The sequence below is a fragment of the Salmo trutta genome, chromosome 36 (assembly GCF_901001165.1).
Source record: "Salmo trutta chromosome 36, fSalTru1.1, whole genome shotgun sequence".
In the NCBI taxonomy this organism is placed as follows: Eukaryota; Metazoa; Chordata; class Actinopteri; order Salmoniformes; family Salmonidae; genus Salmo; species Salmo trutta.
This window is the reverse complement of record NC_042992.1, coordinates 22612819-22628757: the sequence shown is the minus strand read 5'-3', so window position 1 is coordinate 22628757 and position 15939 is coordinate 22612819. Positions and strand designations below refer to the sequence as shown.

General features: G+C 42.4%; 2 protein-coding genes across 3 annotated transcripts in view; both read right to left on the bottom strand.

Annotated features, from left to right (window-relative positions):
• LOC115175663 (neurexophilin-1-like) overlaps nt 1–4441 on the bottom strand; it is a 48779-nt gene extending 44338 nt beyond the window's left edge. The window contains exon 1 of the mRNA XM_029735074.1: nt 3711–4441. Coding sequence (XP_029590934.1) covers nt 3711–3764 — 54 coding nt within the window. The 5' untranslated portion in view covers nt 3765–4441. The remainder of the gene's footprint in view (nt 1–3710) is intronic.
• A 6536-nt stretch (nt 4442–10977) lies between these two features.
• Nucleotides 10978–15939, bottom strand: part of LOC115175661 (thrombospondin type-1 domain-containing protein 7A) — a 186702-nt gene continuing 181740 nt past the window's right edge. For both annotated transcript variants that reach the window (XM_029735072.1, XM_029735073.1), the window contains one exon: nt 10978–13621. In XM_029735072.1, the coding sequence (XP_029590932.1) occupies nt 13531–13621 (91 nt within the window). In that variant the 3' untranslated portion in view covers nt 10978–13530. The remainder of the gene's footprint in view (nt 13622–15939) is intronic.

Here is a 15939-nt window from a genome sequence, read left to right as displayed (position 1 = left end):
TGTAATATGCCTGGCCTAAAGTAGTGCACTATTTAGGGAACAAGGTGCCATTTAGGAGTCATTATGTCTGTGTGTCTGTCTGTCCCTCAGCAACAGAGCCTCCTCATTGCCCCTTTAGAGGAAGTGAGACTTAGCCGAGACCCCCCCCCCCCCCACACACACACACACACACCTGCCAGTCACTGACAGCCCTGTGTTGCAGCAATAGGAGCCACCCTGCTACCAGTCATAGGGCCAGAGAACATGCTGTTGTTCACACTAGCTGTCAGTCATCAGAGTATCATCAGCAGTCACTCTGCTGGGAGCAAAATCCCCCTAAAAGAATGTCAACTATCTGACTGGGTTGTACTGGACGCACACACACACACACACGCAAGCACACACACACACACGCACCTAGGAGGGCACCGACAACTCCCAACTCAGCCGAATAATGAATACAATCCTATTTTAATTACATTTTCTAGCCATAGGTGACCATATTCATTTGTGAATGCCGCCCTCGCGGAGAGGCGTGCGCTGTATTATACCACTGAACACCTGCATCAACTGTTCTTCAGAGCGAGCACAGTGTTATCCAGGTCAAGGCGCGCCCCGCTCAGACAAGAGGCTTAGAGACGAGACAAGAGCTTTTAACACGAAATAAAACCGTCAAAGTTCAACAGTAATCCCCGTAGGTATGGATAAACCCGACAGTTTAACTGTCTGGAAAAGAATCATCTCGGTTTAGTGGAGCGCAGACATGGAGAGAGCATATATCCAGGTGTAGAATTAAACTAACATTAACCAATTCGTAACTATAAGACAATATAATCAAAGATGTTCATCTCTTTACAGTCGACTGAAAAAGGTCTACCTTTTTTATGAAGCAAAAGACAAATTGAACCTAGGCTATACATTACAAAGACTACATTTTCATCCCAAAATCTGCAGCCAATATCATTATGTAAAAAAAATCCTAATCAATTTGTGTGTGTGTGTGTATATATATATATATATATATATATATATATATATATATATATACTAAATAAATCCTACCATGGAATATGCATATTGCGTTGTATTGATAAAAAAAATGGATAAAAAACAAACTTTTCCACAAATGTAAAATTAAGTAGTCCTAGGCCTATGCCAAAATTGACAAACCATTTCAGGGCGGGGAAAATGTTGAAAAGTGTCAAATGGCACTTGGCAAATTTGTTATTTCGAACTATTAGGCCTATGTGAATTCAGGTTTCATCATCAAGCCTACATCTTCATTGGTTTGAATGAACAAAACGGACTTTTAAAACATTTGCTTCCCACTGCAATGATGTGTTCAATTGGGACTCATTCTACCCGGCTGTTTTAAGGCGAGTAAAACAACGGTCATGAATATCAGCACCATGGACAGCTCCCGGTACTGAAGGAGAAAACCCACTTGATAATGCTCCATGACTCGTTTGATTGAAATTCAGAGGTGGAATTCTATGCGTGAAGAGGTCAAATAACAAGGGGGAAATGATTCTAAGGTGCCTAATCTATTATACGATAAAATTCCTTTACACAGGGAAATGTACTTTGGCCTATAAAATCGGTGATTTTATGTTTACAGTGAAGAAACATTTATAGCGTAAATTACAGGTCATGCTTTGGTCTATATGTTGCATCTGAGATGTTGGGTGTTCATATCCTACAAGATATTCTAGCTGTATCCTTACCAAAGCCCATATCAAATAAGCCCATGTGTAACGCAAAATATAGATTACATTTAAATGTATTTTATTATGATTACTAAATGTTGCGAGATTTTTTGAATTCTATAGGTCCTGAGCACACTCCAATTAGTATAATTCTGTGGAATTGATTAAAACCTCACTCTTAATAATTACATAGGATATCTTCCTATAAATGTGGCACAAATTGTAAAACCCTTTGTAGGCCTATCTATATGCTTACATTTTAAGCATAGCCCAACGCGCCATGGAAGTTTTCAGACTCATTTTAGATAATGTGTAAAAATAATACCCCACGGACAACTAACAACGACCTGTTTTTCTGAATTTAAATTTAAATTGGCTACGCAATTAAACCCTATTCCGTCAAGCCGATAGAAAACAACCAGTAAATTAATTCGCTTGATTAGAATAATTTTAGTTTGAATAAATGTCGTTTTGCGTGAGGATTATGCAGATGAAATAATTCGAACCATTATTGAAATGTCAATAGGACAGTTGTAAGAGAAGCCAGTTGAAATAGGCGTATTTCGTGAAATCTAAAATGTGTTGGGGAAAAATGTCCTGTGGTAAGTTCAAAGGAAATAGACAGAAGCCTATCCATTTTGTGTGCGTGTGTGTGTGTGTGGGTGTGTGTGCGCGCGCGCTTGTGCGTGTGGGTGTTGCGAACTGTATATTACAAAACATTTGACTTACATTCATTTTAACACCGGACAGTATAGTTTGACACAGTGCTGCAGTAGACCTGATACCAATAGCCTCTTAAAGGAATAAACATGTATTTTGAGTTGCGTAGAGAGACTGAGCGAGTGAAGGGAGAGAATCCCCGCTCAATTCCAGTAAGAATCAAAGGCGGATTCATTTAGGTGTATGATGTGGCATCCGCTAGTCTTAGTGCCAAGTTATCTGGGTTAGGGTAGGGAACAGAAGCTTAGGCAACATTTTGTGTGAAGGCATTAGGCTACTCTCCTCAAGGTGTCTGCAGAACTCACACGAAAGCGTGTGCGTTCATTTTATTTTTTGCAAATGATAATATAGCCTACTTGGAAAGTGACTTTATTTGAAATATTTAAGTGGCATGCTTTTTTATATATATATCAGAGAGTCTTCCTGTTACTTTTTAACAAAACTTTGGTGCATGAGAAACCTGTGTTTTCTTTCCACTCAATGTCCTAGCATAAGTTAAATGTTATCACATTATGCTCGCTTTGAGATCAGCAAGATGGAGCTGGGTTGTCCGGGCCACGCGCCAAACAACTCTCCTCCATGTTGTGTGTATTATAACTGCTATGACTGGGATCATTTTTCATGTGGCGGACTGAGAGGAAAAAGCCTTACTGCCAAAATCAAAAGGAGAAACGGAGAATTTGAAAGGATCCTTCAGGTTGACGTGTAGCCTTCAGACGCACCTGCCGGTCGTTTTTGGTTCGCTATGACGCCCCCATGAGACGGTTTGTTGGAACTGCAGCACAATCGTGTCCGTTTTCAGCTAGTGTGCGGGAAACAATGTTTTAATTTGACACTTTAAATGTGTTATTTCTTTGACACGTGTTTAAAAAAATTATCAGTCAAATATTAAATAATTATTTAGTCTTATAACCAAAAATATTCATTTTGAAAATTAATTGGACTAATTAGTTAATTGGACCATAGACCACAGTGATCAAATAGAAACGCATACAGTAATTGTTAAATAGTCTGTTTTTAAAACTCACGTTCCGCCATGTCTCAGTCATGATGATGTGGAATTTAAAAAGTTGTATTTCCTCCCAATACCCCGATACAGGACGACGGAATGTTTTTATGCAATGGACAGGACATGTCCCTGAAGTGAAGAGTTGGCTTCAATAGTTCTGTCAGTGAGGTGCATTTCATAAGAAATCGTTTTTACACATGAGATTTTAATAAAATGTGTCATTGAAAGACCACAAAACACCGAGACAACAATGAAACGACAAAGTATTTATAAACACAAACAAAACCACTACTCACCAGGTAAACCGCTGGCGTCAGGAGTAACACCGCACACCAACACGTCGCCTGCATTCTTCCTGGTCTCAAACTTCCACTAGTTTCCCTTCGCTGGCTCTTTGTCTGTGAAGACCATAAATCCACGGGGTATCCGCTTTTACACAACCGTCAAGACCCTCACCAGCCTAGGTAAAAATGAAATTATACACCCCATGACCACTGAACAAGCTTAGCCTACACTTGGAGACAGATATTGGACGAGATGGGGGGGGGACAAACAACGATTACATAGGAATTAATCCAGAGAGCAGGGCTGAAGCAATGTCATAGTTCAATGAAAGATGAAAATTCGATTCAGAGCAAACATAAGGGATCAGTCCTTGATTTGATTGTCTTGCTGCCTGCCGTGCGCGTGAGGCTCGCCTAGCAGTTCCTTACTGAAAAGGAGAACAGTTAAAAGTAGAGTCGGATAAATAACGGACGCTTTATAACCGCACCTCTGGAAAACGCGTGTCTACAACACATCCGGGCTGAGAGAAACACCGTCGCTCTGTCCACACATAATATGAGAGAGAGAAGAGGGAGGGGAGGAGAGGAACGAGGGAAATATTAAAAAACGGGGCGAGATTGGTCCGAGACGCAAGGATCACAGAGTAGTCTTTAAACAGCCACTAAAGCTCGACGGAAAAGCTTTTCATTTACTGACGTGCGGTAGAGTGGTGGGGTTGGTTGATAGAGATAAACGAGCCGACATTCACAGAGAGCCACCAGTGGTATACAGTATGACTCCAGGACAAACAAACTCACTAGGCTACAGCACAAGCTCCCTCCCTCACTATGTATGAACAGATCACTGCGATATAAACCAGCACAGCTGGACAATGACATTGTTTTCTCGTAGGCTATTGGTTATGTGCAGAATTTTGGCTAACCAAATACTAATGCATACAAAAATGGACCTACTGCATATTTAGTAACGGTCTAAACCATATAATTCAATTTAGCCTGTGAAAGATTAGCCTACATTGAAAGAAGTGCTAAATGTAGCCTTATTGAGGATGTTCAAGACCTGGGAAGGGTTAAGCAGAACACTTTGAAGTCACTCAAGGGGAAGACAGGGCCAAAGAAGTAGGCTACTTGAGGGACCCTTAGAACATGGGCTCTTATTATGTGGATGGTCCAGATCTTGACTACCACAAGTGCAAAGTCAATTCATGTCTAGGTGCACATGCATGTGCGTGTTGCTATCATTGTGCGGTATCAAACTATACGTAAACGCACTGTCAGAGCACAAGGTTAAAGGAGCATGCACCACATGCTGAGTGTGTGTTTGTTGCAGGCAGTATAGATAGATAGCCCCCCTCTGCTTCCTTTCAAATGCCATCCTGGAGAAGAAGAAAAAAGAGGAGGGGAAGAGAGGAGAGGAAAAGACAGGGAGGGTAGTTCTGGTTGAATAAATCTGTGGTCCTCTCAGTGCTATAACATTGTGGTGGTCTGCTACTGTCACTATAACTCACCCCTGGGCCTGATGGATTCCTGTTCTGAATGGCTTAGGGAGCCTTCACAGGAGAGAGAAAGAGAGGGAGAGAGACTAGCCTTCACAACAGCTGCAGCAGCACCAGACGCAGGGGAATACATCTTTAGAGGCCTGCCATGATGCTGAATCCCAGCCTGGGGTCTGCTGCTACCTTGATACCCCTCATTTTGGAAGTACAGGACTGGTGCCCAAGAACCAGAGGCCCTATCAAGCGACGAAAGTGCTGGTTTAGGATCAGTTCTTACCTTTTAGATCACAATGAATATGACTACTCATGTGGACTCTAAAAAGCTTAATATATGCAGACCCAGGTTTGAGGTTTCGATACTAGCGATTCATCAAGAAGCGAAGTGGAATAAAAAAATTGGAAATTGGCCAATGTTTTCTTGGAGGATAATATGCAGCATATGCTCCCGATGTGATTTATTGACACGCACAAATACACAACGCATAGGACCTTCGCCAGGTCCTTGGCAATAGTCGCTCTGCCATGTTTCAGAGCCTAAAACATTTTTGAAAGAGAATAATGTCGGGCTCAAGGATTCTCAAGGGCAAAACAGCATTACAGAGCATCAAATCAAATCACATTTTATTTGTCACATACACATGGTTAGGAGATGTTAATGCGCGTGTAGTGAAATGCTTGTATCATATTGAGGAGTTACAACTGAACTAGTCATTTTTGCAACATCAGAGATATGAGAGAGAGAATCCATTGAAAGGCACTTTGTTAACTAAACACTGAGCAGCAACTTTCTCTTCCTCCTGATCACCCCCCCCCCCCCACACACACACACTTCTCTTTCGCTCTCTCACTCCAAGAGACACCCTAAAGGTTAAAGGGGTAATCAGGAGGTGGTGCTAATTTTACCTGGCACACCTTTGGTGCCCATTCACTGCAGTGCAGAGCAACGGGCAACGAATTACAAACTAGTCACTTCCCTAATAGTCCTACCCAGGATGGAGGGCGGGGACAGGGACAGGGAGAAAGGAAGGGGAAGGGAATGGAAAGAGGACTAATGAAGGGGAGAGGGAGAGAAAAGAAGGGGGCTGTGGAATGAGCTGAGTGACGTTGGCAGTACGTATAGAAGGCCGAGCCTGATCCGTCCGGTATCATGAATATGCCCAGCTGGCATGGCTCGTTGCCCGATCGTCAGGGCAGATGTTGGGAGCAGAGGAGAGGGGAGCAGGCCCCTTAGCTTCAGGACCAAACCATGATGTGGTGGTGGCAGGGATCTGTGGCTGCTATGTCTATGCCATCCTGCCAGCCAGCTGGCATCTGAAGTGCCCACTCTACTCCGCTCTGACTAGACACCCAGAGATGGACAGACAAGTCTAAGATTAGTTTTACCCCTGACCAGAATGGATGGGTGGTGGGTAGTGGGAGAGTGCCTGGTGGGTTGTTATGGTGGGAGGGTGGGCACATCGATATGCCATGTGTGGGTACAAAGCGCGGACTTCCTGGAGCTTGTGGCGGAGGCTGCCAATGTCTTTTATGTGGATGTGCGGTCAGGCGGGCAGGCGGGCGGGAACGTGCAGGCGGCAGGCGGACGGACGGAGGGATCTTGGAGATGACAGAGACAAATGTGGGATCAGAATGACGGTCACAGGATGCAGCTGGCAGCCATCACCATCAAGTACTTCCTCCTCATCACAATTAGACCCACTGTGTGTTACTGTGTGTGTGTGTGTGTCTGACTGACTGCAGCCTGCAGGCTCTTGGAGCCAGAGGAGAAAGACAAGAGGAGAAATGGAAAAGGAAGAACTATGTTTGAATGCTTGTCATTCTGTGGATGAAGTCTTGCAGATGCACTCCAAATTCTCTAAATTAAGGGAGAAGTGGGACAATTAGGGAAATGTTTCTAGTTGAAGCGTTTACAAAAATGGGAAATAAAAGGTTCTCAGCTGACAAAAGACATACGAGGAGCTAAATTCTGCTCCCCAAAGTTTGTCAGTCCAGGCTATTTATCTACCAGACATCGTCAGCAGGAGCATCTGGCAGTGGCCTCTCTACTGGTTACATTACTGATGTCTTTAAAAACAGACACAGACAATTCAGCTAGTACTTATCTAGTACTTAGCTAGTACTTAGCTAGTACATGGTTTAGTCTGTTGGAGATTTAAAGTGATGCCAGGCATTCATCTCCAGGCCTCGGGCAGACATACAGAACTTTCCTGGAACCAACTGGCATTTTCAACCTCTCCCTGACTGAGTCTGTAATACCTAAATGTTTCAAGCAGACCACCATAGTCCCTGTGCCCAAGAAAGCGAAGGTAATCTGCCGAAATGACCAACGCCCTGTTCCCCACTCAGAGGCAACGATAAAGTGCTTTAAAAGGCTGGTCATGGCTCACATCAACACCATCATCACAGAAACCTTAGATCCACTCCAATTCGCATACCGCCCCAAAAGATCCACAGATGACGCAATCTCTATCGCACTTCACACTGCCTTTTCCCACCTGGACAAAAGGAACACCTATGTGAGAATGCTGTTCATTGACTACAGCTCAGCGTTGAACACCGTAGTACCCTCAAAGCTCATCACTAAGCTAAGGAACCTGGGACTAAACACCTCCCTCTGCAACTGGATCCTGGACTTCCTCACAGGCCGCCTCCAGGTGGTAAGGGTAGGCAACAACACATCTGCCACACTGATCCACAACACGGGGGCCCCTCAGGGGTGCATGCTTAGTCCCCTCCTGTACTCCCTGTTTACCCACGACTGCGTGGCCAAGCACGGCTCCAACACCATCATTAAGTTTGCTGATGACACAACAGTGGTCGGCCTGACAACGATAAGACAGCCTATAGGGAGGACATCAGAGACCTGCCAGTGTGGGGCCAGGACAACAACGTCTCCCTCAACGTGAGCAAGACAAAGGAGCTGTCACGTTCTTGAAAATGGTCGGACCAAGGCGCAGCGTGAGTATAGTTCCACATATTTATTTAAGTGAAACTAACAAAACAAAATAACAAAACTCACAAAGACCGTGAGGACGTAGTGCCCAAACACACTAACAAACAATCAATATCCCACAAAACACAGGTGCGGAAATAGCTACCGAAATATGTTCCCCACTCAGAGGCAACGATAAACAGCTGCCTCTAATTGGGAACCATATTAGCACCAACATTGAAATAGACATACTAAATCACCCCCTAGTCACGCCCTGACCTACTACACCATAGAGAACCAAGGGCTCTCTATGGTCAGGACGTGACAGGAGCTGATTGTGGACTACAGGAAAAGGGGTGCCGAACAGGCCCCATTAACATCGACGGGGCTGTAGTGGAGCGGATCGAGAGTTTCAAACTATCATGGTCCATACACGCCAAGACAGTCGTGAATAGGGCACGTCAACACCTTTTCCCCCTCAGGAGACTGAAAAGATTTGGCATGGGTACCCAGATCCTCAAAAAGTTCTACAGCTGCACCATTGAGAGCATCCTGACTGGTTGCATCACCACCTGGTATGGCAACTGCTCGGCATCCGACCGTAAGGCGCTACAGAGGATAGTGCGTACTGCCCAGTACATCACTGGGGCCAAGCTTCCTGCCATCCAGGACCTATATGCTAGGTGGTGTCAGAGGAAAGACCAAAAAATTGTCAAAGACTCCAGTCAACCAAGTCATAGACTGTTCTCTCTACTACCGCACACCAAGCGGTACTACAGCGCCAAGTCTAGGTCCAAAAGGCTCCTTAACAGCTTCTACCCCCAAGCCATAAGACTGCTGAACAATCAATCAAATGGCCACCCGGACTGTTTACATTGACCCCCCCCCCGTTTGCTTTTACACTGCTGCTACTTACTGTTTATTATCTATGCATAGTCACTCTACCCCTACCTAGATGTACAAATTACCTCTAACCTGTACCCCCGCACATGGACTCGGTACCGGTACCCCCTGTATATAGTGTCTACTATTGTTATTTTATAGTGTTACTTTTGATTACATTTTTTACATTAAGTTTATTTCGTAAATATTTTCTTAACTCTATTTCTTCAACTGCATTGTTGGTTAAGGACTTGTAAGTAAGCATTTCACGGTAAGGTCTACACCTGTTGTATTTGGCGCATGTGACAAATAAAATTAGATTTTGATTTGTCATCTATGAAGCAGAGAGAGAGAGAGAGAGAGAGAGAGAGAGAGAGAGAGAGAGAGAGAGAGGGAGAGAGAGAGAGAGACAGAGAGCGAGAGAGAGAGAGGGAGAGGGAGAGAGAGAGAGAGAGATACCCAAATGATCAAGTGCTTCAAATTTCCTCTCTCTTAATCAAATTTTCCTGGATCTTGATAACTCAGAGGTCGAAACAAGAAGTGGTATCACAACGGAAGTTAATTGATTAAGTTGATTAAGGAGCATGCACACACACACAGAGATGGAGACATGATCATGAGAGGAGCTGAATGGACGGTAGTACCAAGGCCACACAGACGGACTGTGGTTAGTCTCCCTGATCAATGATTACAGTTGTGACAGTGTGATGACTCTGGTTGATTAAGCTTGATTAAGACCGAAACATGACTTTAACAAGCAGAGGAGAGGACAAGCAACTGATTCAGTGGAGGAATGTAATTTACTGTAAACCAGGGCCTGGTCAAATATAGTGCACTAAACAAGGAATAGGCTGCTATTAGGGACACTTACTAAATGATCTAGAATGTACATAGAAACAACATCTACAAGACTATTACCTAGGAATGACCTGTAAATGTAAAGCACAATCCTGTCATGACAAGCCTGGAAAACCATTCCCAAAAAGGCATCAAATCGGTAGCAGTGGTGCTCTCTCATGGAAGCTTTATGTTCCACCTAGGAACAAAGATGATTAAGTAATCCCCGTCAAAATCTGTCTGTTTAAACTAGAGATATGTTTAGTTTTGTTGCATGGGCTGCACCTCAATCCACCTCATCCACCAATGGTGACCTGGAAGGTGACTGAACTACAACGGTGTTGGTCAGACCACAAGACATCCCGAAAATCCGTATTCTCACGAAAACGTCTGTTGCATCTGAACAGTTTTGTCTACACACCAATATGGAAAGGTGAGACTCTCACGAACACATACGTGTCTGTTGTTTTGCTCTAGGATGCCCACAAGCTCCACAAGATTAATCTGAAGGTACCCTGGTAGCAGTTAAAAAAGCTGTTTTTCCATGTATGTATCTGTTATGAAATGCGTTTCTATGGGCTAATAGCAGTAAGGCCAAATTCAATGTTTTATTTAATATTTTTTATATATATTTTTTATATCTACCTAAAGGCGTCCTAAATTTCAAAAGCAAAAAGCAAAATGATCCTTGGCATGATCATTTTCAAACAATCCCCCCCAGCTTAGACTCTTAAAGATGAAGAAACATCTTCACACTATCGTCCAGGCCAGAGAGAGTGTGATTTTAAATGTACAGTGGAATAGCTCTAGTTCCTCAGACTTCGCTAAAGCCCGTTCTGTCCTCTGACGTCTGTGTGTATAGCTCTTTCTGACCTACGTGTGTCCTGGGTCTGAGTTTCTCACAGATTCTGCCGTCTTCAGGGAGTGTTTCTATATCTATATTTTCTTCTGCACTGGAAGAGGGGAGACATATATTTTCAAAGACCTAGCTGGAGGGAATGGTCAGAATGACATCTTAAATAGTGTTCTATCGCCATCTAGTGGTGTAGACTGATATTACAACATATTCGTTTTTAATATGGGTGCATACTGCATGATGAGAGCCTTGTCATGGAAGCTAATGACACAATTATTTTGTTTTTCTTATTTATTATCAGCAATTGGTCAGATACATATAAACAACCTGTAGGAAAAGGACAGAGCTCTGCGACTTTGCTTTAACAAGGTAATCATCAGTATCGCTTTAGCAAAGATCATTAACGTTACACACACATAGGCAGAAACACACATTCATGCACACACACACGCACGCACGCACACACACACACACACACTTCGAGAGGTTTTTACTTAACACTGCGCAATAAAAAAAGAAATGAACTTATTTATATATAATACATAAATAATTATTAAATAAAAACATTATGCAGTCATTTATTTACAACTCATTTAAAAAAGTGAACATTCCTTTGACCAGCTGGCAACAGACTCCTCAAAATGATCAACGATGTGTCTGTCCGTCTGTATGTCCATCTGTCTCTACCACCACAATTCAATACCCTCTTTGTTTTCTGGGGAATAGAACAGCTGTAACGGATTCATTTACTTTACATGAGGTTTGTCCATCTATACCATTGAGTAAACAGTCTGCACTACCAACTGCTAGTCCGCCACAGCCAATATTATGCATATAACCTGTTTTCAGACAGAGGACTCTGACTCTTCGGATATGTCATTGCATCATTAGCATGAGAAGCTTGAGCTACATCTAGGACCTTGATGCATTTGTTCCTTGGAATTCCTTGGGGTGTTATTGTGGCTACCTAGGCTACATTCTATCTAGCTTTTGCAATACATAACCCATCATAGAATAGCACCAAGGCAGGGAGAAAGAACAAAGCATAAGTGCGTGTGAGTGATTATTGTAGACATTGTAGTCACACTCATCTCTCAACCGATGTAACAGCCACACTGAATATGAACAGCATTGAGAGATCACGTATGATATGTATATAGCAATACGCCTAAGTAGTTTGGATACAAGTAGGCTGTTCTAGTTAGGATTGATGATGTTACACAGCAGTAGATATTAGACCAAGATATAAAGTGGACCCTCTCTCTTCTGATGTAACAGAATGTAAAGAAGACGTTGTGAACAAACCCAGTCACACCCTTCTGTCTGTCTTAACAACTAAGACCAGATTCAATCAAACTCGCAGTAGGGAAAAGGAATCACATTGCTCTTGTACTGTGAAAATACACCCTTTCAATAGCATCATCAAATAGAATTGCTGCTGTGTTTCTCTCAACAAACATTCAACAGCTCTTTGAATTAGCTTCTTTATAGTGTGAGCAATGTGATTTTTCTGCCATGCGGATTCCGGATTCCCTGCAGTGCACTTTGAGATGTTGAATTAAGATAATAAATTAAATGTAAAAAAAATTATTAACCATAATAAGCCTTCAAAGCAACAGTCAGAGAAACCAACAGGAGACAAACGTAAAGTCAGTCAGTCAGGCAGAGAATGAGACATGTTCAGAATTGGGTTCAAACAGTATTTGTTTTCTTTCCAATACTTTGAGCATTTAATTGAGCCTGGCCTGGAGTGGCAGATGGGTGGGGATTGCACTTTTTGGACTATTCCAATGGCTCCATTGCGCCAGGCAAGCTCAATTAAGTGCAGTTGAAAACAGATACTATTTGAACCCATGTCTGTAAAATGCAGCTGTACATACTACAAAGGTAAAGTGGTGCACACAAAATAAATAATATTTACATGGCATCGTCCGTCCTATCATCATATCATCATATCATCATCATCATCACATACAAGAAGCAAAATAAGCAAAATATTCTTAACAAACGTTGGTGAGTTTTTGTTTTTGAAAAAAATGTCTACTTTTTTACATTTCTAGCACAAGACTGTACATCATCTTGTATTGAGAGAGGCAGCTTCCTAGACATAAGTACATATCATGCTGCACTAATATAGTGCAATATTGCGCCTGAAAACAGAAGAGAAAAGGAAAGGCAGAAAGACATTTCCTACAAAGGTTGACAGCATTTCTGCAAGATTAGGACACTTTCTTCTTGTTTTATTTTCTAGGGAAAAGGATCCAGTCCAGAACAAAAATAGAGAGGCAGCGATTTTCTCCAGGAAAAATAAAAAAAGCGTTAAGTGTTTCTCATTTCATTTTCAACAGAGCACCTGTAGTAAAGGAGGGACTTATGCTTCTGCAGCAAAATTCATTGTGTTTTTTCAGGGCCCTCTCCAACAACCTTTGTTTCAAAAGGCGTTTTTATTTGACAGAAAAAGTAGTAAATGGCAGATAAGCAAAGGCAGACTTCCTTAAGAAGAAGACAGAGTTTGTGAAGGCTCTTGTGAAACAAATTATACAAAAATTAAATAAATCAAAAATATTGAGGAAGGAAAATTCTACGCTACTAATGAACAAACATGGTTCGATTTCTGTCTGACTTATTATTATTATTTTTTTGTTATTGATAAATCAGTGACATAATGGAAGTCTTCCCAGAGTTCCAGATATTTTAAGCCACGCCCACTGGTAGCCTGAGAAGAACGGTCAAAGGTGGGTTTCCATGACAACCCATCTGTCTGTTTCCACGACGACAGCCTCCATGACGTCAGTGTAAAATGATTCTGCCACAGGTAGATTAGGAGGTTTACATGTCAGCGTCTCCGTCATAGGCCAGGGTCAAGGGCTTGAGCCGGTTGTTATACATCTGTCTTCTCTGGGGTTTCTTTGGCTTTTTACTAGGAAAGAAAAATGGCAGAAAACATTGTTATTACATGTTTCATATTTCAATTATTGAAGAGGACATTTAGATACCCCTAGCCCTAATATGTAGGCCTAGACATCATAATAATGGAGGACGTATCCATATCATGGCTAAGTTACCCCCACCTGATACATAGAGCTTGCTCTGCTATCTTTTCAAACCGTTTGCCTCGTGTAAAGAGCTGCGTGCATCATTCTGCTGAAGGCCATGCGTTTAGTAGACGGTCAGTTCTACCATCATGCAAAAGGCAATATTGAAATTGCCAATGACTCTGTTCTTACACTGCCACTGTCATTGAAGGAAAAACAACACATCTGTTGGTTACAGCATTAGTAAGGAACATTTCAGAAGCACATTTCAGTGGCCCTTGTCCTAGCATTGAAGTGATGGTGCAGTCGATAATACAGCACTTCATGGAAAATTTCAACGCCTGCTGTAATTCATTTTTATATTGAGACATGTGAGAGAGGTTGAACTCTAAAGGAAGCTGATGAGGGTACAAGCGCAGTACAGAAAGCAGCTTTTTTTCAGCCCAGAACAGTTCCCACTCAAACAGTTCCCACTCACCTTAATGGAAACTAGGCTATGGCACACAGAGACAGTGTAGACAGTTAGCTATAGGTGCATAATGATGACAACACTATGGCATGTCTGGGCAGGCTCTAACATATCACACATCACAACTTCACATACAAAACACAGGGATGAGAGACAATAACAACTCAATGATGAATATATATATATATATATATATATATATATATATATATATATATATCAAATGTAAATAAGATATGTTGTGAAATGTGTCCATCATAAATGGATGGGGAAGAATGGACGGAACAAATAAAGGCTTGAATGGTGAGGGGATCATTGAATAATGGTGATGAGTGATTCTTCTATCTGGCCACAAGAGGACAGTATGCTATTAAAAGTGAAAGCTGGTTGTTTTATAGAGTAACTATGAGATCAATGTTCTGCATCTCTGAAATCAGAAATATACGGCATCCATATTATGTAGTCCTTCAACAAATAACCAAGGGACTTCCTAAAATGGATTCTGTACAGAAGTATGTTTAAGTATGGAGGTGCTCTAAAGACTACTAAACAAACTCCAGGAGCACAGAGGGGTCAGAGGTCTAACAGAGGGACCTGGGGGGGATGACTTCCTGCTCACCTCCATCAATAGCTCCATGTGATTGGTCGGACAGGCACATGTGACAGCAGATGTGGGGAGGAGAGAAAGACAGAGGGTAGGGGAGTTTGTGTGAACACTGCAGCGAGGGCCGCCGTTAGGTCAGGACCTCTAAGTTATGACTGTTTCAATGCCTTGTGGTTGTTGTTGGTGATTCTGTTGTTTATGATGGTTTAGTTGTTGATGCTGTTGTGCTTCTTGTTGATATTGATGTTGTTGATTATATGGTTGTTGCTGACAGTGTTGATTTTGTTGTGGTGGTGGTTGTTGTTGATTTTGATTTTGTTGATGAAATTGCTGATATTTATGTTTTTGTTGTTGTAATTGTTGTTGATCTTGACAATGATTCCGATGCGGTTGTTGTTCTTGATATTGACGTTGTTGTTCTAGTTCGTGTGCCTCATGCTGGCAGTCAGGACACGTATAAGCCATGGTATGATCGTTCTGTCCTCTCCAGACCACCGTATCAGTGCACCGTTCAGGGTTCCAGTTACAGTGACGGGTACTACTCCGACTGATGGTGCACGGAGGAGGGGGGATGAACGGATAAGGTGGGGAGAGGGATGAACGGATGAGGTGGAAAGAGAAAAGCAAAATCGAGAGTACAAATAATGACATGATTTGAAATGAAAATGAATGGGTAAAAATGAAGCTGATGTGATCGTGAAGTGATATACACTGAGTGTACAAAACATTACGGACACCTTCCTAATATTGGGTTGCACCCCACGCTTTTGCGCTCAGAACAGCCTCAATTCATCCGAGAATGCACTCTACAAGGTGTCAAAAGCATTCCAGAGGGATGCTGGCCCATGTTGACTCCAATACGTCCCACAGTTGTATCAAGTTGGCTAGATGTCCTTTGGGTGGTGGAGCATTATCGGTACACACGGGAAACTGTTGAGTGTGAAAAACACAGCAGCACTGCCGTTCTTGACACAAACCGGTGTGCTTGGCACATACTACCATAACCCTTTCAAAGGCACTTAAATCTTTTGTCTTGCCCATTCACCCTCTGAATGGCACACATACACCATCCATGTCTCAATTGTCTGAAGGCTTAAAAATCATTATTTAACCTGTCTCCTCCCCTTCAT